The following is a 26,247-nucleotide window of genomic DNA, read 5'->3' as shown; positions in this document are numbered from 1 at the left end:
TCCCACTGTTCTCCCAAGATATATATAGAGCAAAGGAGTGTGTCAAACCAGCTTGCCACTTTGTAGCAGTTGGTAATAGGTTTGGTAACCAGCCATATTCCAGATAGTACATAACCTAGCAGAACCAGATCTCCCCCCCCCTTTTTTTCTGAGTTACATTTTAGGAAAACATTCTAGAAAATGAGGGAAAGTGCCAATTATCTTCACTCCTTTGACCTATGTCAAGTGCATAAATTAATTCACTGTGTTGTCTGTATTTGCAGATCTGGAATTCTAAAGACGGGTTTGCATAGATTCAAGAGCCCCAAAAGTTTCACTGCTCCAAGTGTATACTTCCCCAAGTGACTTATGGTGTGGCTTGTTTGTGTGTGCTTACAGGAGGTAACTGTTAACTACTGTTGTCCCTAAACTGCTCATGATGTAAAACTCCAGAGCGGCAATTGTGTCTCTTGCCCCTGCTACTATTTAGTTCCATTCTTTTCTCCTCACCTCCCAAATGGTATTGAAGCAGAAATTGAGTCTGCCTTGCTAGAGCTCAGAGACAAAGAATCTGGCCTTGCAAATAAAATTGGACTAAGCTTAACTTCTTTAGGCTACCGACCTGGGATTAAGTCTCATTGAACTCACCAGGACCTGAGTGTAGGATTGTCCTGTAAATCTGGCAGAGGCCTATCCTGATCAGGCTTGTCTTATCTCCTTCTTGTTTCCTTTCCTTCTGTCATCGATTCACGAGTCCTTCTCATTTCTCATTTCTCATCCTCCTTTTCACTACCAAAACACAAAAACTTGTCCACAAATATTTGCATGTTTCTGCAAAGAAGGATAACATTTCCTGCCTAGGCATACTGTAGTCTGCTCCCCACTGCCACCCCCGTCACTCCCCATCCTCATCCTGACTGCAAAGGAAAAGTGGAGCATTACCGCTTACAGTTTGAACCTCCAGATCTTTTAAGGAGCTCCTTGCAGCTTCAAAGTCAAGAGGGGCTTCTTACAGACCTTTCTAGAAGAACTATTCAGAATTATGTCCTGCTTGCTTCTGCAATCCTATGAGTGTTCTGTGAAACCCAACTTAGGCTGTGATCATAAGTCCGCTCTCAGAGATGCTGCATCTATCTATACTAAAGTTGCACTAGTCTGTCATCACGCTGTTTTTGTTGGTTGTTTCCCAAGATTCTAAAGGCAGGGGTGGGAAAAGGAAAAGGGGTCAGGAAGGAAAAGGAGGGCACTCGTGTCAATGGTAAATGACTTGGGAAGTTTAAGGGAAGGCCTTGGTGTGGGGCAAGAAGCAACTCTGTGTGTGTGTGTGTGGCAGTGGCAGCTTTACTTGGTGAGAATTTTGGGGCTCTGGCGAAGAGGGAATTAAGTTGGAGAGGAGGAAGAATTGAGGAAGGAGCAAATGGAAATCGATGGTGTTGAAGGAGGCATTTGCTGTGCTACAGAGGACTAGGGAGGGGGGCATTGGGAGAAACGAAGGGGAATATGTCGGTGTCCCACTTGGAAGTTTCATGGAGTAGAAAGAGGGGTTGATTTGTAGAGAGTGGGAGGGATAGCAAGCAGGAAACAGAGACAGCCTAGAACAGTGGTACCTCGGGTTACAAACGCTTTGGGTTTTAGGTTACAAACTCCGCTAACCCAGAAATAGTACCTCGGGTTGAGAACTTTGCCCCAGGATGAGAACAGAAATCATGCGGTGTCAGGGGCGGGAGGCCCCATTAGCGAAAGCGCGCCTCAGGTTAAGAACGGTTTCGGGTTAAGAATGGACCTCCAGAACAAATTAAGTTCATAACCCGAGGTACCACTGTATTTATATATTTATATTTAGTAAAATGGCTTAACTTAATTCTTCAATGTATTTATTTAAACTGGGGGTTGCTAACCTGTGACCCTCCAGATGTTGTTAGACTTACAACTCCCATCAGCCCCAGAGAGCATGGTCTGGAGCTGTGGTCAAGCGATATCTGGAGGTCCACAGCTTCCCCACCCCAACTTAAACAGTTTCCAAGCTGCTTCTCAGGATCATCCATCCTCCCAAAGCTGCTAAAAAAGCAAGCAATTCAGTAAAGCAACATTGTTAACGAGACAGTTAAAATCTGTGCAACATTTAACTAATTAAATACAAGAAAAAAGCAGCAAACAGTAAATCATATAAGCATCACAGGCAACCTTCTCAGCCGCCACACAAGGCATTAGTTTATCATAATCAAAATCAGATTAGATGAGAAAAGTATTTAGGACTCATATAAAAGAAAAGAAGAAAGGAATTTTAAAAAATCATGGGAACTGTATTCCTCCGAGTGGGCCACTGGGCCAGGGCTCTTGGTCGAAAATTTTGGGCACAAAAATACAGTTTCCACAGTTTCTTCAAGGAAGCCATGACAGTTAAACTAGTTCAAATTCAGTTTGCTCTGGCTGTGTACATGTGCCCTAGTTTGGAAGCAAGTTTCTTTCGAAGTCAATGAGACTTGCTTCCAAATAAATCGGAGTGAGTTTCCTGCAAGGTTGTCCTTGATATTCTTCAGTCAAGTTTCCTCTTCAGTATATTTCTTTATATGCCACACAAGAAAAAGAGAATATGTGAAAGCCGGGATTCTTAAAGGCAGTTCAGGCAAGTTTATGTTTTTGTGAAGCAGAGGAAATATTATTTCAAAGGGAAGAACTCAGACCTCTAAATCTTGAGGGACACACGTCTCCGTGGCAAACTGAGCAGCAATGTGTTATTTATGGAGCAGACTTGCTGCTTTTGAGAAGGGTTGAGAAACATGATTTATGTGGTAAGAGTTTGCCAGGCATGAAGAACTTGGAACCATCTGACAACAAATATGCTGTGTGCATCTTAGAGAATATCTGCAGTGCAGATTATGAGGTAGTCTTCACCTTGTACTGCTTACAAAGCATTTGCCTTTCACCTCACCCGTTTCTTCCTCTGCTTTTGTCGCCAGTATACTTTTTTCTTCCTCCCTTTGGGTCCACATGTCCCAGGATGCTTAGTCTTTTGGGTATTTAAAACCTTGATGGTTGTAAGAATTATTTTTATCTTGATCTGTTATATGATACTCATTGAAATGCACAATACCTATGAATGAATAGATCTACCATGCATCCAGAGTCGGTCTAACACTTTGCAGGTAGGTGTAGTGGTAATAAAGAGGTGGATTGCCCTGCTGCCAAAGGACAGGTACTATAATTAAAGAGCGTTTGCTGGTGGTACAAGGACTCTCTGTGTTGGCACCAATGATTGCAGGTTGCAAGTACAGATCCTTTATATCCTTTTGCCACTCTCATTTTGTCAGTTTCCAAAGTTTGATACTCGGCACTTATGGAGCAAGAGCCAGATCTTTAGAGCCAAGTAAGTTGATGCAGGAGCTTGAAAGGGATGCTGAAATGCAGGTGGACTTCACATTTGGATTTTTACCAGCTGAACTGACATGGCTTCCTGTGAAGTAATCCTAATTGGTGAAATTTCTAGGAATTTTGTTAGAGATTCCCCAGGCCCCTCTCCATCTCCCAGGATTCTCTGTGGAGATTCTCTGCGGCAGAACTCCATCTCCCAGGATTCTCTGTGGAGAGGGACTGACTAATCCAGTCTAAGTATCTGGTTTGCTTCTATCTCTCTATAAAGCAGTGCTTGTCAAACTCTTTCCCGGGAACCCAGTAATCCCCCATGAGTTTATCAGCAGGCCGTTCAAGCGAGCCGATCAGCAATGGTGAACAAGCTTACCAGATACTACTGATCTTTCCTGTAAAGCAGACATTGAGGAGAGAGTGTGTGTGTGCGCACACTCTGGTGTGTGGACTGAGTGTCAAGCAAGCAAGGTGTGACATTATTTGCGTATTTAACCCTGGTATGCTTACTTGCTTCCCATTGTGAATAAGAGGATTAGAGAAGACAGGGTTCTGATCAGAACCATGGGAGCAGGTCTCCATTATCCCACATCACCATCCTAGTCTTGGACTCTCTGCGCCCCACTGGCTATTTACTTATTTATTTTAAAAGCAAGCATTGCCAGGGCTAAAGAATTCCATCTATTTTGGCCCTCAGTTCACACGGGCGAGGCTCAGTAGATCTGGCCAGTGCCCTGACTGTACCATAGAACCCAGAATAGCAGCAGTATATAGGCAAGACTTTGCCAAACTTGTGCCCTTCCTATGTTTAGGATGCTAACTGGGGCTGATGGAAGATGTACTTTAAAACAGGATGGGTGACACCTGGTTTGAGAGCAGTACATGTGAAAAGGATCTAGGAGTCTTGGTAGACCACAAACTTGACATGAGTCAACAGTGTGATGCAGCAGCTTAAAAAGCCAATGCAATTCTGGGCTGCATCAATAGGAGTATAGCATCTAGATCAAGGGAAGTACCACTGTATTCTGCGCTGGTCAGACCTCACCTGGAATACTGTGTCCAGTTCTGGGCACCACAGTTCAAGAAGGATACTGACAAGCTGGAATGTGTCCAGAGGAGGGCAACCAAAATGGTGAAAGGCCTGGAAACGATGCCTTATGAGGAACGGCTTAGGGAGCTGGGTATGTTTAGCCTGGAGAAGGTTAAGGGGTGATATGATAGCCATGTTCAAATATATAAAAGGATGTCATATAGAGGAGGGAGAAAGGTTGTTTTCTGCTGCTCCAGAGAAGCGGACACGGAGCAATGGATTCAAACTACAAGAAAGAAGATTCCACCTCAACATTAGGAAGAACTTCCTGACAGTAAGAGCTGTTTGGCAGTGGAATTTGCTGCCAAGGAGTGTGGTGGAGTCTCCTTCTTTAGAGGTCTTTAAGCAGAGGCTTGGTAGGCATATGTCAAGAATGCTTTGATGGTGTTTCCTGCTTGGCAGGGGGTTGGACTGGATGGCCCTTGTGGTCTCTTCCAACTCTATGATTCTATGATCTGGAAGGTACCAGCTTGGTGAAGGCTGGTAAAGGCAGTCCTTGGCAGATGCACATGTGTTCCCTAATAAGCAAATAGAAGTGGGAATAAGGGTTCTTGTAGGTAGGAAATTTGAAAACCGCTCTTCTGTTTGAGTCCCAGATTAAATCACTTCTAGTTTACAGTTTTTTTTTACTTTTCCAGATAATAGCTATAACTTATTATCATTCTTCTTGAATGGGATATCTTTCTCCCAGTCGGTGTGGCCTGCAGCCTGGCTGTATTATTCTCTCAACCCCCACAGAGTGCTTCTTTGAAAGTGCTATGAATTTTCATGGCTGGAGAAACTAATGGGAAGCTAGAGACAATCGGTATTGGCATTTAAAAAACTCTGCAGGTCCATTAGTCACTCATGCCCTTTCAAGCAGAAATCCATCTAGAGAATGACCTTGTCCAACCGTGAGATACCACTATTATGCAAGAAGAATGATCTATTCTAGCTTGGGGGGGGTGGGGGTTTGATGTTTTGGCGGTGGTTGTATTTCCAGGCCATCGTATCTGTTGAAAGTTCACCTCATGTGGAGGTGGTGGTCAAGGTGGCACTTATGCAACACTTAATAAGCCCAAAGCCAATCACTGGACCCTAAAGAGAGCTAAATGATTTGGGCAGAAACCCCAAGTGAGGTTATCTTTCTCTGGGATGGGCTATTCAAGATGGCGGGAGGGCCTGAATGTTTCCATACATAAAACAAGCAAAAAATGCTCCCCTCCCCCTCCCCCAAAATAGCATATTGAGGGAAAGGTTAACCTAGAACCTTCTCCCTAGTATGGTAGTTTTATTGGGGGGGGGGCTTTCTGGATATTTGGTTCCCAACTGCAGCTTGAAATGGTACCACCCAGTAAGCATTCGCCACTTGGGGTACCGGGATGCCTTTTTGTGTTCTAAGGGTGAGATTTATCCCTCCCATCTTCTCCAAGTTCTCTAGCCACAGTAAAACCATGGAAGTGTATTCCCATTTAATGTGGAGAACTAGTAACTGCTTCCTGTTAAAACGATCTAGAAAAGAATCTTGCTGTTAATATGCAGTATATATCGGCATACTTACATTTCATTTGTTTGAGCAAATCCTAGATTGATCAGCGAATGCCTATAGCTGCAACGGTATTGTTTCTGAAAAATTTAATATGCTTTGGAGTACAATCCGTAGGACTTTTAATATTCACACTGTTAGAGCTCTTATATCCATCTTGAGCAATATTGTGGGGGGGGGTTGCTGCCTTAAAGGTAAAGGGACCCCTGACCATTAGGTCCAGTCGTGAACGACTCTGGGGTTGCGGCGCTCATCTCACGTTATTGGCCGAGGGAGCCGGCGTACAGCTTCCAGATCATGTGGCCAGCATGACAAAGCCGCTTCTGGTGAACCAGAGCAGTGCACGGAAACGCTGTTTACCTTCCCGCTAGAGCAGTACCTATTTATCTCCTTGCACTTTGACATGCTTTCGAACTGCTAGGTTGGCAGGAGCTGGGACCGAGCAATGGGAGCTCACCCTGTCGCAGGGATTCGAACTGCCGACCTTCTGATCAGCAAGCCCGCCTAGGCTCTGTGGTTTAACCCACAGTGCCACCTGCTTTGATTGCTCCCAAACTGCAGTGTCCTCTTATCTTGTAGGTATTTTCTTGCAGGTGTTTGTGCCTTGAGAAATAAGGGCATGCTTGGAAAACCCATTTTGGGAGTCACACCTCTGCACAGGCACTCTGTGAAAACAGAGTGGCATCGGTAGAAGATGTCCTGCTGTTTTTCAAGGAGCTGAAATTCAATGGCCATGTTGACCGGAAAAATAATTTCCACCCCTTAGGCAAAGTAACTGATTTAATAGCATCCCTCTCTGATATCGGCTGACGTATGGCCACATGCATATCCACATATGTACAGGAATGTGAAGGTCACACTCATGATTCACATTACTTGTTGGCGCTCTCCACAGGACAGGCCCTCATCATGAGACTTTCAGAATTGGGTTGGTGGAGCAGAAGTCCTATGACATTGTCCTCCATCTTTGTTCAGAATCATAGGACTTTGCATCTCTTAATATGTCTACACATTACAGCTTTAAACCAGTTTGAAACTCATCCTATGCCAGACAATGATTCATAGTTTGACAGACAGATCTCAACACCATTACAGAATGGTAGTTCTGCAAATTCTTTTGAGGAAGTCCTGGCATTTAAACTAGTTTTTAAATGGTTTATATTTATAGGGTGGATGTTCCTTCGTGTGCATTTCACTCCAGAGCTCAACGCTCCCTGCTTGTGTGGAGTAAGTTAAACCTGATGTACTAATTTACTATATGTAGGGAGGTGTGTGTTTATAGGATTCCCCACTTGCAGTTTAAAGTGATGCAGTGCACAATTCTAATATTTCAGTCTGTGATTCTGCATAGTTCTTTCTTCTTGAGACTTGAACATGACACTACTGCTAATGCAACCTAAAATGGCTGTCTCTTGTGGCTGATTGACATTGAATATATTGTACACGACACAAGGCTCCCCAAGTCACTTTTGGAGGTGATGCTATCTTGCTATAGTTGCCCACCCTTAAAAACAAACAAAAAAAAAGGCTGAAGAAAATTAAGAAAGCACAAATGATCTTTCAGGCATGTTTTACTCTTTTAGTTCAATTTTATTTTCTTCCAGGTATTGTTACCTCTGACAGGGCAAAGCTTTGAATATCTGACAGAAATGTATTTCCTTCTCTTCCCTATGCGCTTTGTATTGATGGCAATGAAACGATAAAGAGAATAATAAAGTACGTGGAAAACACTTTGTTTGCTGAGATTTTGCTTCAGCTGCAGTTGTGATGATCACAACTGCTTTAGAATTGATTAGACAATTTAACTTGAAATTTCACTCTGGTTATGGCAGAGAGAGAGAGAGAGGGGGGAGCCTGTGAACAGGAGCATAAAACATTAATCTTTTGGTGGTCCCTTTGATCTTAGTAGAGCTGGCAGCTTGTGCTTATTCTTTTGACTTTCTAAGGGATATAATCTTACACTCAAATGTGTGAACAATGTTTGTTCTTTGGCATTTCATAAAATGGCGGAAGGTAAACTGGCTCAGAGAGCAGAAAAGCTTCCAGAAGATTGAGTTGTTTGCTGCTTTAGAGCTAGGACAGGGAGTCTGTGGACAAAGGACCACATGTGGCCCTGGTCTGATTTAAGGTGGCATTTGGCATCACTGGATGCTGAAGGATTCCCACTTTTCTCTCTGAACCACCCCTCTGGGAATCTCCTCTAGTAATAGTAGTGTGTTGTACACAAGAGGTGGAGAAGAGATGCTATGACACAGAAAGAGCAATGCAGTCCTGCAATAAATGCTGCACACACACACACACACACACCCCAACACACACACTTTTGGCTCTGGTTCAACTAACTGTTGGTTGGGCCCCTGACTGACTATTCTTGTGTTCAGAGGCTCTTCAAAGAAAGAAGACTCCCCACTCCTAGCCTTAAAGAGTTCACTTCCTCCTGGTGCTGGATTTGGGGCCGACCCCGAAGCACGTTTCTGAGGCTTGAATCATACTTTGTGCAACACTTCTTAGCCACAGATAATCTGTGTTTTGTGTGGTCAACCTGCAGAAGGGGAAGGGGAAACACTCGTTTCCAAATATACTGAGTTGAGGTGGATGCATGTCGGAAATCATGGTTCGCTGCACTTTCCTGAAACAGGTCACTGTGTTTCCCCTTCATCCTTCACTGTGTTCCCCCACAAAACACTGATGTGGAAAATATGGCTGCCATATAAATCGCAAATCCGCTTTGAGGTGGAAAGTTTGAAATGAGATGATCTTAACAATTTCACATTTGTCTGAAATTATGAACGCTTGGAAATTTCCAAATATCTCCTATGGGTCCATAATCTTCAAGTGTACCAGTTTTAAAGCAAGAACACCACTTGAGTAAGGACTTTCCCACATAATAAATTATTGTTGTAATTAGTCCTTCATTGCTTTCCCCTGTGCCTGGGCTTTCCCCCAATGTTGTCTTTGTAGGCTCTGTATTTAGCGTGTGGGTAGCCTTGTTGGTGCCATTTTCTCCAAAAGCAAACTTTAATCAAGCAGCTTGTAGTTTTCCTTCATCAGATTGACCTATCTCATAGCCTCAGGGTTTCATAACGGGTTTCAGTTGTTACCTTTTGTCTGGAGAGCTCTGATTCCTGCTTGGTTGAGGACCTGTTGAGTATGGATGACTATATTCTCTTGATGTGCTAAAAGGAGATGGCTGGCAAGACAGCAAGCCCTGCAGCCTATTGCTACAACCACTGTATCCTCTATGGCAAGTGACACAGATCCTCCGGCAGGCAACCAGATAGGTCTGAGAGCAAAAGAACTTGATTGCTTTGCCTTGGTGGATTAGACCAAGATATATCCAGTCCAGCCTTTTGTTTTCAGCAGTGGTCATTCAGATGCCTCCAGGCATTAGCAAGCAAAACATACAAATTATGGCCCCTTCCCCTCTTAGTTGCACTTGGCACCTGATATTCTGAGGCTCTCCAACATCAGTTAACATGTTGCCCATTCATGGTTCTGCCTCCTAGACATTTCCTAGGCTGACTGCTTCCATGATACTGCACAAGAACAGAATTTAACGTCCTGAGAATCTGAACTTTTCTTTACTGGTCACAGCTGGCAATAGCCAAGCATCAGACTCAAAAAAAAAAAATGGGGACCCTCGACTATCACCTTGAAAATAGAAACCCATTGGAGAGTGTTTGGTGGTGGTTTTTTTTTGTTTTTTTTTTGCTTTTTTAAGGGTTCGGTCTGCCACTCAGGAGGGTCCCAGTTTGCTGACTAGCCAGGAAGGCTTTTCTCTTCCTTGGGCAGCCAGCATAAATGTTGCTGAAACAGAAGGGGTGGTGGTGAATGACCTGCAGGGGGTGACCATTAGCCCCCACCTTTCTGATTTCACCCCTGAAGCTGTTGATTTCCTGCCCTATGGGAACTAATGGCTCTCCTTCTATGTATCCCATATGTTGAGGTTCAAAACTCACGGGGACCAAAATAGCTTCACAAGTATTCAAATTGGGAACCTTTCACCAGATCCATGTTTGGATAGCAAGACCCTGTACAAAAGGCCCAATATTTGTGAAGCATACCAAGTGTTGAAAACCATCAATCGCTTGGGTGGTTTTCATAAGATGCTGGGAGAAAGCCCTTGACAAAGAGCCTTGTGAAATGCATTTGACAAATCAGTTTGCTGTTGCTGTTTGCAAAGGGACCTTTCTGGAAAACTGAGCAAAATTACGATAGCTAAGAGATTGCATTTTGCAGACTCTGACAAGATTCTGTAAGCATCCATGGTAGGATATTTTATCATTTTAATTAGGCATTAGAGAAAATGCAGTTTTTAACTATGTCATTGATAGTGAATTAATTTGTTTTTAAAGTGCTCTAATGTAATACATTGAAACTTGGGAGATGTCAAAATAAGATCTGCTTTTCTGCACTGTTCATACTGCATAGAAATTATTCAGAGATGCTGAGAAATGCAAGTGAATGGGGATTGTTCAATTTGGCAAGCTGAAATGCTAAGTGTTGACAGAGGAGAAAATGTATCTTCATTGGTCCCACCACCAAGGTTTAGAATGGTTGTTTTATGGTACAGTATTAAAATTTGGCCACAAACCTCTCATGTTCCAGCTGTTGCTGTTCTTTTATAGTCAACAATTCCCTCTGTAAGCCAGAGAAAGCCTGGGAAGCAAGTGCCTAGGGGCCATTGGGTTGATGGCTCAAGCCATCTTTCAGTTCCATAAACTGGCACAGCCCCTGACAAAATAGCTAGCAACGCTGCAGAGTAAACTGCCTCAACAGTTCTGAAAAACTTGCCTTGTCCACACACAAAAATATGTTGTTGCAACACCTTTTGCCACCAGATCACCAGAAGCAACATCGGAAATCCAACCAATACAGTGCTTAGCAGGCCCTTTTCCACAAGGGCCAACATTGATGCCGAAATCCAGCATCGCCTGAGCTCTGCGAGTGCAGCTTTCTCCCAACTGAAGTGCAGAGTGTTTGAGGACTGGAACATTCGCAGAGAAACCAAAGTGCTTGTTTTACAAAGCTATTGTACTACCAACCTTATTATATGCTTGTGAAACACGGACCACTTATAAACGCCATCTCCAACTCCTTGAAAGATTCCATCAACGGTGTCTCCGAAAATTTTTACACATCACTTGGGAAGACAGGTGAACTAATATCAGTGTACAGGAAGAAGCAAAGATTACCAGTGTTGAAGCAATGATTCTTCAACATCATCTTCGTTGGACTGGTCATGTTGTGTGGATGCCTGATGATCGTCTTCCAAAGCAACTACTCTGTTCCGAACTTAAAAATGGAAAGCGTAATGCTGGTGGTCAACAAAAGAGGTTTAAATACTGTCTCAAGGCAAATCTTAAAACATGTAGTATAAACATTGACAACTGGGAAACACTAGCCTGTGAGCCTTTACCAAAGGTGTCATGGGCTTTGAAGAAACTCGATCTCAGGATGCAAGGGAGAAACGTGCTAAGAGGAAGGCACGCTGGGCAAATCCACGCCATGATCAACTCCCACCTGGAAACCAATGTCCCCACTGTGGAAGGACGTGTGGATCCTGAATTGGCCTCCGCAGTCACTTACGGACCCATTGTTAAAACCGTGTTTATGGAAGACAATCTTACTCGGCTATGAGTGATCGCCAAAGAAGAAGAAAAAGAGACTAGACAAATTCATGGAGGATGGGCCAATGAACTGCTAACAAATTCGTCATCTATGATAGCAAATCCATGATCTGAGGCAGCATACCTCTATTTCTGGGGGCAAACAAGAAGGGAGCATGGCATACTTCTCAGAAGTACATGATTGGCTACTGATTGATGGACTAAGCCACAGTTATTATGCTCTTGCTCAGTTTGCCTATTTATATATATTGGATACATTCTCATCTTCCCTGGACTCATCCACCCACCTTTGAGAACCTCCAAAGCTTCCATATATTTTTAATCCTTAAAGGGAGCTAATATGTACATGAGTAAATTGGGCAGAGGGACATGGGTGGCGCTGTGGGTTAAACCACAGAGCCTAGGGCTTGCCGATCTGAAGGTTGGCGGTTCAAATCCCCATGACAGGGTGAGCTCCCGTTGTTCGGTCCCTGCTCCTGCCAACCTAGCAGTTCAGAAGCACGTCAAAGTGCACGTAGATAAATAGGTACCGCTCCGGCGGGAAGGTAAACGCCGTTTCCATGCACTGCTATGGTTTGCCAGAAGTGGCTTTGTCATGCTGGCCACATGACCTGGAAGCTGTATGCCGGCTCCCTCGGCCAATAAAGCGAGATGAGTGCCGCAACCCCAGAGTTGTCCACGACTGGACCTAACGGTCAGGGGTCCCTTTACCTTTACCTTTTAAAATTGGGCAGAGCTGGATAAGGTCCCATTCTCTGTTGGAAACACCTACCATCAAAGAATTAACTATTTACAGTAGCACCTGAAGATTGAAAGGGAATTTTTATTTTTAGTTTTTTAAAGCAAAGAGAGAGAGAGAGAGTAGAAGTTCAGCTCTATAATATGTCCTTTTGAAAAGGTTGTTTTTTCACCATTTTTTGCAATTAAAATAATTTTGCTTGCCTTTGAGTGTTTGTTCTGGAAGAAAAGGTGGTAATGAAGAGTGGGAGTGTGCGAGTTCATGTTGTGCTAACATAGCGTTCGACAACTGTGACTCTTTTTTAGTCACTGCTCATATGGATAATAAGTTAATTATACAATTAGCCATTTGTGAATCAGACATGTGCTGGGGACGTTGGTGGGGAGAAAAGAGCAACAATTGTTCACAGCTTTCATCACTATTGTGGGCTCAGACGTACACTTGACACATTAGAAATCTGTAGGCCTGAGGTAAATGTCCTGTTCCCCACCAGGCATCCTTGCACATGACCAAAGGAGCTATTTATCTTTAAAATTAGCACAACATTTAAACAGTTTTTTTTCTGTAGTGTCAGTGGTATTTTTCCCTTAAGCACTTTCCTAGAAATTGGAACTCCTGTGTACAGGAGGAAAAACATCCCCCAAGCAAAACTTCGCAGAATTTGGTCTGGAAATTATTATTGCTATTACTATTATTATTTATTAAATTTATATACTGCCTTTCATCCAAAGATCACATGGCAGTTTGCATCATGAAAATACAAAGTGAAAACATAACAGAGTGGGAATAAATCAATGCCCGCCCCACAAAACACATTTAAAAGGCCGTAGATTGTTTAATTAGCCAAAGGCCCTGGGAGAAGAGGAATGTTTTCACCTGGTACCTAAAGATGTGTAATAAAGGTACCAGGAAAGCCTCCGTGGGGAGACCATTCCACAACCAGAGAGCCACCCCAGAAAAGGTCCATTCTCGTGTTGCCACCCTCTGGAACTCTTGTGGAGGAGGCACACAAAGAAGGGCCTTGGATGATGACCGCAAGGTTCAGGGCAGTTCATACAGGGAGAGGTGGTCCCTGAGGAATTGCAGTCTTGGGCAAATAGAACAAACCTGCAGCACGCCCCAGATCTGAAGGATGTTAAGAAGTGCTACAATCTCTGCGCCATCCTGCAGCTCCCACCAAGCAAGAAAACTACAGGGAGACGAAACAAGGAAGCTTCTTAGCAATCAAGCAGAGCAGTTGACTTGTGGCTGCCCAGGATGCCTATAGAACCTTTCTGTTTAGGCTTGCCCTCTAAGCAGGTAAAGGGACGCTGCTGTTAAGGGCTCTCTGATAGAGGTTGTCGTCATAATACTTCACATATGGGGCACCTATACACCCCATTTTGAAAAGCGCTGCTTTTGGCATAATTGCCTATAAAAGTCTGGCCAAAGAGGTTAGTAGGTATTTATAATTGACTGATAAGAGTATATCTTGGCTGCAAGTGATCTGTCTGGCCCATGGGCATCCCCTCTCACTGTCCTCCACCCCATATTAAGCCACCGCTGGCCCAAAATGCTGATTTTACAAATCAATATGTAACCAACTTTTAGCAGTCTACCTGTCCACATATGCTGATAGTGGTGGGCTGGTAACCTGAGGGTAAATTCTGCTGAACTAAGGTGCAAAGTTCATCCTAGTATATACAATTGAAAGGGCTGAGGGAAAAGAGGGAAAAAATAATAAAGAAAGAAAGGTTAGTCCAGAGCTTAAAGAAGAAGAAGAAGAAGAATGTGGCTTAGATTTTCAGCTCCCCGGCTTGAATCACCTTTCTTGTGAAGAAAAGGCTTATAAGGTAGTGGCTTTTTACTTGAGGAAAAAAGATGAATAGCAGGGAATATAAAAGGCTCTTGCACATTTCTGAATGGTGCAGAGGGAGTGAAAAGGCAGAAATTACTCTCTCACTCATACAGAGACTCAGAGGTCACCTGAAGAGAAACACAATGTGACTTAATGGAGGCCGTTTGAATGTTCAGCGGCAAGTGAACAAGCTACCGTGTGATCAAGTGTTGTACTTGCCTGCCTGAACCAGAAATCGGTATGTCAGTGGCAGCTATTAATTACGGGTGCTTAAGGTGTTTGCTGGCAGTAGCGGGGTGCTATGTCTGAATCCACAAGTGAGATCCAGCATCACATCAGCACAAGACATTTTGAGAGCTGGTTTAGTGCAAGTGGTCATGCAAGAGGTAGCGTACAAGTTTAACTGTTGGAGAGTAGAACAGGAGAAGTTGCACTAGGGTTTCTGGCTACATCAGGAGTCAATGGTGGTCGCTCCTCACTGCCCTCCATGGACAGCGAGGAGGTTCAGGCAGGGGAAAGCCAGGATTTATTAAGCAAAAATTCTGGCAACGCTCCCCAGTGTGGTCTAGGGAGTTCACTGCATCCCACAAGCCCATGTCTGCCAACTTGAAAGGCAGAGCGGGTGCAACCTGGGAGTGTGTCCCTGCCATGGACGACCCTCCATCATTGGCATGATTTGTGGTGGGTTTCTCCATAATTTGGACAATTGGCATTAACCAAGAGGTGCTCCTGGACCGACACATGCGCAACATCTTTCACAAGCCACCCACTGAATATGGCTATAGGACACCATGCTAAAAACGAAGTTTCCACAAGTGGGATAGCTGTTAAACCTCTGGGCTGCCACTGTTGAAATATGCCAGTGTTTCTTGCAGGTAGTGTTTTTATGGGCGTGTGTGTGTGTGTGTTTAATTTCCAGAACTTTAAGAAAGGCAAAATAAAACAAATATTCAAGGGCGCCTGTCCTGTAGGGAAGCTGGGTGTGTTAGGCCCAGGAGCAGTGTGAGAGCAGAGTGGGATGGTGGTTTCATCCAGTGATATATCACTGGTGAAACAGCCACCGCTCCTGAGTCCCTCTGCTAGCGACTTCCTCCAGCAAGCGTTGCTAGTAGAGGGACTCAGGAGCAGTGGTGGTTTCACCAGCAATACATCGCTGAATGAAGCCACCATCCCACTCTGCCCTCATATTGCGCAGAGGGAGAAAAAGAGCTAAATTTGCAAGGTGCCGATACAACTTGTTCCTCCCTCTGTATCTTTAAACTGCTCGGCTGAGGAGTGTGAGGTTGCCACTCCCCTCAGCTGAGTAGTTAAAGGATCCCCCAACTCGGCGCTGGCTCCCACGGAAGCGGGGGGATCACCGGGGGTGATTCTGCGAGCCGTTCAAACAAGCTACATTGTCCCAGCCCGCTAGGCACTGGGGTGAAAGCACCTCAGCTCCCGCAGCAAGAGCTGCAGCAATTTCACCCGACAGCTTGTTTTTTCAACATCGTGGTATATCGCCACACCCCAATGTTTGGCTGGTGATTTACCACAATGTTGAAAAGCTTATAATGTTGAAAAGCTTATATTTCCCAGCCCATGTCTCTGTGTGTTGTTTTTATTTTATTTTTGGTACTGCTGGAGTGCACCAGAGCAGAAAGAAAAATAAAGACATATGTGTGTGTTTTCTTAAGGCCCACATTTTTCCTAAAAAATGTTGCTCAGAAGAATAAGAATCTTGTCTTCTAAGGAAGCTAGGTCATCATATTTTTCCCTCTCCTCCTATGCAAAATACATTATCAACATTCCAAAATATTCATTCTGGCCAGAAGACAATCATGTTGGAATCTAATGCATAATGAGGTGGAACGGGAAGAACTTGCTCACATCAACCAAAGTTGTATACCTCTTGATTGCAAGATGCAGAGGGACAAACAATGGAGAATGTTTATATCTGCTATGCTCTGTCTGTGAGCTTCCAATGCTGATCTAACCAACACAGTTCTTGCATTCTTAACATAAAGTAAGAGCAATAGGGGTGCCATCACTGGCCAGGATTCCTCCCCTTTGTGTTTACGGTAGGGGTGGGAAACCAAATTTTCCTTTGTACAGACAAACATGTTTGGGGGGAAGGGCAAGGATAGGGTACTTGGGGCAGTCAAGATGCTGTTGGGCTTCAAGTCTCATTGGCTCCAGATAGCAAGGCCTATGTTCGGCGATAGCTGTAATTGAAGTCCAGCAACATCTTGAGAGCCACACCATTGATGATAAGAAGCCAGCCCATTGAGGGGATGAAATGATGAGCAACAAGGGAATTGAACACAATGCAGTGCATAGAAAGCCTTGATTTGTCTCCTCTCTACCTTGCTTCTCCTCTCGCTGCTTAGCCTCAATGCCTGACGGAGGCAGTCTGTTCCTGGGCATGTCCAGTGACCCAGAGCAGGTGTCATTTTAAAGATATAAGTGACTAGCCCTCTTCACTCCGTGATACAGTTTAAAGGTAGAATCGCGGAATGGATGACTTGGGAGGGACCCTGAGCTCTAACCAACTAAGCCAGGGGTTCCCAACAAAATTTTCTCGAGGACCCCTCATCGAGCTGCTATTGTGACAAGGACCCCCATTAATTCCTAATCCTAAAATTAAAAAGTGAGAGCCAAATTAAGAGTCTTTTTATATTTTATATTTATAAGTTTTTTACAATTACAACAGAGTACTCCATCAGTATACAGTTAGTTTTAATTTAGGTTCAATGGACACTGACAAGATCGGTTCGAGAGTCACTGACTTACTTGCTTTAACATCAAATGCATTATCTTCCTCTTCATCTGTAGGCCTTTGTCGTTTTAACGAACCACTTTTTAACCAACGGTCCATTTTTAACTACACGAACTGTAGCTTCTGCGAAAAACAACGCTTTGTTTACAAACACTACTGTTTTGCAAAGAGGCAGCGCGCGCCAGGGAGGAGGGAGGGGAATGGAGAAGACAGGATACCTGCGCAGTAGTGCACAAATGAAGCCGACGCACGCAAAGCATCTTGGGGAGGTGAGCGTTAGTAGAATGCGTGCACGGCCTCTTTGCAAAACAGTAGTGTTTGTAAAGCGCCACCTAACGGCATACAGCAGAACTACTGCCTCTATCTAATTCTAGTTTTGCGCTAGACTCTGCTCATGCAGGAAGCGGCCAAAACAAAAAATCTGTTATCATACGAAATAGATTTAATATATTTTTTATTCTAATAGCATCTTGCGGACCCCTAGGGGTCCCCGGACCACCTGTTGGGAACCACTGAACTAAGCTATCCTGACTTCTGCTTTGTACATGTTCTCTCATCTCTTTTGAATTTGTGTGGTCCTGGTCTTTCGAAATGTGATGCAGAAGCGAGAGCCTTCCCCAGTGCCTAGAACCTGCATCTCACAAACAGAGACGACCGCTGCATTTTACTACCCACCTCACTGCCATGACTGTTGGGTCCAAGTGTTTGGCTTGTTACAGTCGCAGGCATTTTCTGCTAGAGTTGCTGTAAAATGCCGAAACATGTCCCAGCAACTAAGAGAAGCTCTTTGGTTATTTACAAATAAATGAAGGAACCCAGTTGCAGTCGTTGAGTCAGCCTTTTTCATTCAAAAACTCTGAATCATCCTGTCCAGAGCCAGAAAAGCTCTTGCTTGGTTTGCATAGCATGGTTTGCCATCTCTTTCCGAGGCAAATTTTTCCCCTCCCTTTTGGAGGGGTGTTGCTGCGCAATATGCAGGCATTCAAGGTGGTACGGCTTCTCCTCACTGCCTCCCCTTGCTGGTGAGAACCACACCTGTTGACTTCCTGCCTGTAATGCATCAGTTAACAGCACAAGCTCCTAAGGAGAAACTGTAGGGGACTTGGACATTAAATCGTGGAATGAGAGCCACGGCCATTTGGCTGGAGTCCAGAGTCTGCATTCAGCAGGAGCTTTTCGTCAATTGCAAATGGTTTAGCTCGGCTTTCTCCTTGCCCCTTTGCTTTCCTGTCTCTTTCTCTTCACATTCTTGGTTTCCCTGGTGCGGTGTCTTTTTCACCCACCCCATTCTCTGCCTTTCCCCCTTCTGCAGTGTCACTTTGCACCTCCCCACCGACTCATGCAGTATGAAGCTGATAAACATCACATAGCCCTGCCTGCTTTCGCACTGGCTGGTGGCACCACTGCAGGAAAGAGCTGCTATGCGGGAGAGAAGGCCTAATTTTAGTACAGACACTTCTCCCTTGGCAGTGGGATGGCAGTGGGCACTTGGCTCCTCCCTCTCCTGCACGAACTGCAGAAATCTGACAGGGTGCTCTTTGGAAATGAAGTGCAACTGTAAATACACCCAGAGTGGTGACCAAAGGTGGCAGGAGGAGAATGATTGCTAGGCACACATTTGTAGAAGCTCAGATTCGGGTTTTTCTTATTAAAAAGATGGTATGTTGTGTTTGGCACCAAGGAGGGGATGGAAGGGAATTGCATTAACGAGATACGGATAGTGCAGTAATTTGCATACTGATAGGCTGGTTGATCCAAGGCACTTTGCTGTCCCGGGGAGCAGAGCCAAAACAAACACCCAAAAAACAAACCTGCCACTGAAATTGTGTGCGCTATAGTGCAGCATACAAAAACTTCCCTCGTACAAGAAATAAAAGTGAGGCAAATTCCAAGTGTTGGTGGTGATTCGGGGTTTTAGTTTTTGAGAGAAGGGTGGCGAGTTTCAGAGTAATCCCATCCTGATTTTACACACACACACACACACACACACACACACACACACACACACATATTTTATTTCTGCTTTTATGCCAGCAACTCCCATCAGCCCAAATGGCCAGTGTTTAGACCTGATGGGAGCTGTAGCCCTTCAATGCCTGAAGGGGGCAGGTTCCCCCACCCATGATATAGTAGTTGCTTCAACAGCTGCTCAGATCCAAGCCATGACAACTTCTTCAAGTGGTAGAGCATGTGCTTCACACATAGGAGCCCTCAGGTCCAGGCCATAGCATTTCCTTGCATGCATTTAATTTGCACAGTTTCAACTTCAAGATTGAAATCACATTAGTTAAATGTGCGGCTGTACTGTACATAAGAGATTAGACACCTTTAAAAGGCAATTAGACAAAGCAGGTTTTGAAGCCAAAAGGACTTTTCTGCTCTGTTCAGAGGTAGACTGCCTCTGCACCTGGAGGTTCTACTTGGTAATTAGCTGATAGACAGCTTTCCTCCTCCAGGTTCATAGGCAATTTGTCTCTGAATAAGTTGAAGGAGATGAACAAACAACAGAGAAGCATCAGTGTCATCAAACCCTCCTTGCGGGCTCCCTGGTTGCATTTGGTTACTATTGTGGGAAGCAGGATGCTCAACCAAATGCAAGTGCTTAGTTCTATAGAAGCCAAATAAATAAATCTCCAAAACATCTTATACCATTTGCACAGAGCAGGCCACAAGCTCTGACTGGGCTGTGCAGTAAAAGTGATGCTACTGTTTATTGCTGCTGCTTATAAATGCTAGCAAACATTTCCATTCCTGTATTAAGGCCTTCATAGTACCCATGTCTAAAATGTGCATTGAAGCTTAATTAAAGTGTGTGTGTGTGTGTAAGTAAGTAAGTAAGTAAGTAAAATATTCCAGGGGACTGGAATAGTGGTTGGCATTAGCTATTAAATTAGCAAAGCAATCATTTTTGGAACAGCAACAATTCTCTGTGACATTAATTACTTCGTATGTCTCTCAGGATAGTAAAAAGGAAAGAAAGGGAAAAAAACAACTCGCATTAGCTCAGCCTGACTTTCCCGTGAACCAGACTGCAGTCTTAACTAATGCTGATGAGCATTGGTTCACGTGAATTAATTCCATTTGTGTTTGTGGGCAGGCCCTGTTTATGGGTATGCTGTTGGACATCCCATCATCCCTTGGTCATCCCCTTGGTCATGATGGGGACTGGGAGTCCAACAACGTTTGGAGGGCCACAGGCTCCCCAGTCCTGTCTTAGGATCTGCACCTATGCCCTGTCTCCTGTGTACGGTTGCCAGGTAGCTAGAACTGGTACAAAACAGTAAAATGTTTTTCTGTCAGGTAATCACTCAGCCTTTCTCCACTCCTGCAGCAGAATAAAGCTAGACTGTAGCAGTTAAGGCCTCAGATGGCAACTGCGTCATTTATTTATTTGTCTCCCCAGACCAGGACGCTCAGTTTTTATTTAGTGTATTTGTTTAAGTTGTATCAACACCATCAAGTTACCGTTAAAGAAATAAGAAGCATTTTGTCCAGATTTGCCCACGCAACAGAACCCCTTCCTTGCATGTTCCCCAGAATCAAGCAATCTCTATTCTTCTACCTCAGAGTATGGCATGTATGGACCAGGCCTTGAGATCCAAAAATCTCCAAATACTCACCTTCCCATTTCTGCTCTGCCTGTGTGACATGACAGGTTCTGGCTTGGCTCCACCCCCTGGTTTCGCCCAGCATTTTGGCATCTTAAAACACACACACACACACATACACACACACATACACACACACACACCCTAATCCTGCACCATTAATGAAGAAAACAATTCCCTCTCGTTTTCCAGGAAAATTAGAAGGGGCAATCAATCTCCAACGCCACTCTCGATGACAGAGATTCTTTATTCTCTATTCCCTCTTGTACAGGGAACAAATCGCAAGACAGTGGAATTGCAGAGATGGAGGAGCTTCCGGTTCCGCACAACATCAAAATCAGCAACATCACCTGTGATTCCTTCAAGATTTCATGGGACATGGATTCCAAGTCCAAGGAACGCATCACTCACTACTTCATCGATCTAAATAAGAAAGAGAACAAGAATTCCAACAAATTTAAGCACAAGGTATGTTTTGTTGTTGTTGTCAAACAGAAAATAATGCAGCAGAATGCGCTTCGAGTAACTGCAAAGTTCTACATGCTTTTCAGATCCCTGAAATGCTTTTTGATTGTGACACTTGAAAGGGAGGAGGTGGTGGTTTTAATCTCTTAAGTGGTGAATTTACCAAAGAAAAGGCTTCCATTGAGTCCATGTTTTAACTCCAGTTGAGTGTTTTTTTCAGTCCTAATGGTGAGCCCTATCCCCAAGAAACTGATGGATAATTTATGTTCCCATCAGCAAAATGTCATTCCCTCACCCACCCTCACTGCCCAGATTTCATTGTCCACAAACAAGGTAGAGAATTACAAGAGGTCATTTGCATACAGCCCTCATGTCAAACAAAAACCTGGTTCACACCAACCTTTCTCCTTGTGATTCCAAACATTCGAGAGATCATATGGAGAAGAAGCAGGGAAAACAGTATACTGTACAGTGGTACCTCTACTTACGAATTTAATGCTTTCCAAACACACATTCGTAAGTCGAAAAAATTCGTAAGTCGAAGCAACCCTATCTAAAAATTCATAAGTCGAAAAAATCCTATCTAAACCACATCCAAGATGGCGGACGGAGCTCCGTTTGTAAGTCGAAACATTTGTAAGTCGAGTCATTCGTAAGTCGAGGTACCACTGTACACATGTTAAACCATCTTAAGTCGTGATGTGATCCTTGTGGTGTTTCTTCAAACTCTATTGTCCAAGTATTTTGACCAAGATGTGTGGCCTACTTACTCCAGAAGGCATGGCCGAGGGGGGAAACCCGCAAAATGGCTTCCCCGATATTATAAAAGCAGCAGCTTAAAAGATACCTCACACCAGGTTTTGTTTTTGTGTGTGTGTGTGTACAGTGGTACCTCGAGTTACAAACGCTTCAGGTTACAAACTCTGCTAACCTGGAAGAGTTACCTCGAGTTGAGAACTTTGCCCCAGGATGAGAACAGAAATTGTGTGCCGGTGGCACAGCGGCAGCAAGAGGCCCCATTAGTGAAAGCACGCCTCTAGTTAACAGTTTCAGGTTAAGAACGGACCTCTGGAACGAATTAAGTTTGTAACTAGAGGTACCACTGTATTGAATTGCCAGGTACATCAATTTGGTTATTGATTTTTGCCTGGACATCAGTTCTTTTCATCAGTTGTGTCCTTTTCATCAGTTCTACACCACATTATGCTATGAGGTGGGGCAAAAGGTGTGAATTAAAAAGAAAACCAGTTTAATACTAGAATGACAATAATTCACATCGTGAGGTACTTTTGAAGAAATGAAAAGGCCTTGCAGCAGAAATAAACATTTAGGTCTCTCAGCAGAAATAAAACATTTCCGGGTGAGTAGCGTTGGGGGGGGGGGGGACAAAAGAAACCTATGCTACAGGGGTAATAGGATCAGATCAGTTCAATGGTTATTATAAAACAATGTAGCTGATCTACTCTAAAGCTACCAAGACTGTGTCCAAGCATATGCTCTGAAAATTATTGGCCCTGTTCTAGTAGTAGAGCAGAGTAGAGCAGAGTAGTAGAGTTTTGACCTCAACGCTGATATGAAATTGATGAGTTCACATGGGTACTTCATGAGCAAACTGGAGCCCCACAAACCTCTGGGTCATGGTGAGTTCCTTAAACCAGATGCCTTATATGTATTGACATCATGCCCACAGCATGCATTTAAAGCACATCCAGTGCACATTTTAAACCACTTGAAACACACACCCCAAAAATATTGGGAATTGTAGTTTAAGGGTACTGGGAATTGTAGCCCTGTGAGAGGGAAATGACAGGTCCCAGGATTCTTTGTGGGAAGTCATGTCTGTTGGCTGTGCTTTAAATGTATGGTATGGATCTCCTCTACACCAGTGTGGTGTAGTGGTTAAGAGCGGTAGACTCGTAATCTGGGGAACTGGGTTCGTGACCTTGGGCTAGTCACACTTCTTTGAAGTCTCTCAGCTCCACTTACCTCACAGAGTGTTTGTTGTGGGGGAGGAAGAGAAGGAGAATGTTAGCCGCTTTGAGACTCCTTAGGGTAGTGATAAAGTGGGATATCAAATCCAAACTCCTCCTCCTCCTCCTCCTCCTGCTCTTCTTCTTCTTTCCTACCTCTCCATAGCCTTGAGGATAGTTGTGGTGTTTTAAAATCATGAAGACAAATTTAAACACAAAACATGACAGGGTTGTGCTGAAGTACCAGTCATGCGGAAAATATTGACTGGGCACACCAATTTTGCAGCACAAAATGCCTGCAAAACTCTTTCTAAAAGCCTTCTGAAAATCCTAGTAACTGGCGAGGCTGAAGGCCCTATAGGCACATTCAAGTTTCCCTGTTTGGAAAAACATATCAGCTTATATGCCCATTGCCCCATGGATCAGAAGGATGATTTCAAACACACTGATATTATGGGCGCTCCCCCCCCCCATTTTTATTTTCTTATTTTCTTTTCTTTTCTTTTCTTTTTTGAGGTTTGCGTCCTGCAGAGAAATTTAATCAAATGCAAAAGTGGAGGGAAATGAAATGGAGAGTTGTAATGCTTTGTATAAAACATTGTGCCCTGACAATTAGAAAACCTGGCAGGAATTTGAGGGGTAGATTAAAAAAGAACATTGGGGTGTATTGGAAAACATGGAGAATGAAGGGCAGTAGCAGAAGAAAGGACCATAGAAGACATTAAGAGGCAAGGAGAACATGAGAGAAAGATGAATGGGAAGCTAAATACTTAAAGTTAAAATAGCAACTATTGGTACCACTGGAAATTATAACAGATTGAACTGATTTTTTTATATATAAAAAAGACTTCGGAATATGCCTGCCTGGACTAAGAAGATAAGAAACTAGAAGATACTTAATTAATAGGCTTGATGGGCTTAGCAGAATTTGCATGAAGCAAAAGTTTGGGTACAATGTTATAATTTCTACAATACATTTTAATATAATATCTATGAGTATGTAGCAGATTATTCAAGTTAAATGTAACCTAACAGATGCAATAGGCAAGCCACCAAGACCTCCATATTACAACTGTGCTGCCTGCCAAATTACCTGCCAAATGAGGTGTGATCAGCTTGGTGTGTCACAACAAGTAGTGTAAACCTATAAACATCCTTCTAGTACAGGCACCCCCAAACTTCGGCCCTCCAGATGTTTTGGCCTACAATTCCCATCATCCCTGACCACTGGTCCTGTTAGCTAGGGATCATGAGAGTTGTAGGCCAAAACATCTGGAGGGCCGCAGTTTGGGGATGCCTGTTCTAGTATATTTGGGGTGATAAAGAATGTGAGTGATAAAATTTTATTTATTAACCTTGGTCCCAAATTAGTGACAGGGGAGAAATTCATCTCACTTTGCATATAAAACCCATCTTTCCAAAAACAATACACAAACCAAAACACAGCTGTCCTTTAGAAATTTCACATTTCTGAATTTTGCAATGTGGTTCGCTTGTAATGTATACAAAAATGCATATACTAAATTATGCATAAAAAGGCACATCATTAGGGGAAGTTGCTTTGCAAAAAGAAAAAAGCACGTTAGGCAAACTCACATGCCAAGAAGTGCATATTTAGGAGAAATTTAGAGACAATTTTTCATGAGGACTTTTTAAAAAACAAAATTGCAAATGTATAAAAATGTGGAGGGGGGTTGCAGCTCACAAAACCAGCTGTTTTTGGACTACAACTATCATCCCTAGCTGGCAAGACCAATGGTCAGGGATGATGGGAACTGTAGTATCCAAGTTCGGGAAACACTGCTCTACAATCACCCCAATACTTCAGACATTACAAGGATTTAATTACCTAATGGATAGTGCATTACCAACTAGGTCCTACTCAAAATAAATTCTGCATAATGGCAAAGGGACAATATAAAAATCAGAAATGTAGAGAGAAAGTGTAATGTGAATAAAAAGAAAATGTTTTGCCAAGAAGATGCCACAAGACCCCGGGGGAAAATACTACCTGTGGAGATGGCAGCCAAGAATGATTAGCATTAGTAGAACCTAAGTTGCACAATCAATTGTGAAGCGATTTTTCGAGAGAGAGAAAAGTCAAAGTCACTTACATTGATTTTGCAATAAACAAAATGGGGCAGAGCTACAAGGCATTTCGTGAACAGAATGACTTAAGAAGATGATTTTGTGCAAAGTAATTTAAAAAACAAACCACCGTGTAGAATTCTGGTGAGTTCAGTCCTCGCATAGGATGAACATAAGACAGGATAGTCTTGAATATAGCCAAGGCTTGATGATATCCAGAAGCCTAATCTTTGATCATTATTGTGACTGTTGCCCACCTACTGTAATCTCTTTGCTCTCTTTCTTAAAATCTGAAATTGCACTCCCCTGCACATTGTATTCCCCTTTCAAACAGGGCCATTTCTCCCACACTTCAGCCCTTTGCTGCACGTTACTGGGTGTTATTTATCTGCCTGGATAAAGAGACATAATAAATTGTTTGGATCGTTTGATATTCAGATAAAAGGAGAGTTCTATCTGTGTGCACTTGTGCTGTATTAGAATAATGGAGTGGAAAACTTCTTGTGTTTAGATGATAACAATATTTGGATTATTACAGAATGGAAAGGGGAATGCGGTTTCTTTGACGTAGGGTCTCTTGTGAAGATGCAACGGCATTTGAACCTCTTTTTGAAGACTAAGCATAATTAAGCTGGGAGTGGAACTTGATAGGCATGCTGATATTCTTTCTATCTGGGTTGAAGGTGCATCTTGCATAATTGTGTGAAATATGAGAGTGATGCAGTTCATCAATAGCACATTCCATCTTTCTTTCTTTCTTTCTTTTTTGCTGAGTGTAATAGAGTTCTTGGTGGAGTGAATGGAATCTGGTTTGAATTAAGATGTAATTAACAAATAACCTTTTGCTTTGACGTGTTGGGTGAAGAGCTTTCCATGCACACTCATTCTTCAAAATGCCCGGAAATGGCAGTTGTTAAGTCCAGACAGCACCTTAAGAGACACATTACTTAGGCAATATTGGTACGGTACCCCATCTCATCCTATCCTGTGTCTGGTTCTAGCTTTGCCACTGTTTTGGTGCTGAATGGTTGTTGGTTCCCCTGCTCTACAAGAGTGTTTCCCAAATTTGGGTCTCCAGCTGTTTTTGGACTACAACTCCCATCATCCCTAGCTAGCAAGACCAGTGGTCAGGGATGATGGGAATTGCAGTCCCCAAGTTCAGGAAACACTGCTCTACAATCACCCCAACTTATTTCTG

The 26,247-nt window shown here is 43.5% G+C and overlaps 1 protein-coding gene across 1 annotated transcript in view; it reads left to right on the top strand.

Moving 5' to 3' along the window:
* PHYHIPL (phytanoyl-CoA 2-hydroxylase interacting protein like) overlaps positions 1-26,247 on the top strand; it is a 49,705-nt gene that overhangs the window by 15,755 nt on the left and 7,703 nt on the right. Inside the window, exon 2 of the mRNA XM_035138044.2 lies at positions 20,798-20,994. Within this exon, the coding sequence (XP_034993935.1) occupies positions 20,798-20,994 (197 nt within the window). The remainder of the gene's footprint in view (positions 1-20,797; positions 20,995-26,247) is intronic.

The sequence above is a fragment of the Zootoca vivipara genome, chromosome 5, assembly GCF_963506605.1.
Source record: "Zootoca vivipara chromosome 5, rZooViv1.1, whole genome shotgun sequence".
Classification (NCBI taxonomy): domain Eukaryota; kingdom Metazoa; phylum Chordata; class Lepidosauria; order Squamata; family Lacertidae; genus Zootoca; species Zootoca vivipara.
The sequence above is the reverse complement of the archived record's forward strand: the minus strand, read 5'-3'. Positions and strand labels throughout refer to the sequence as shown.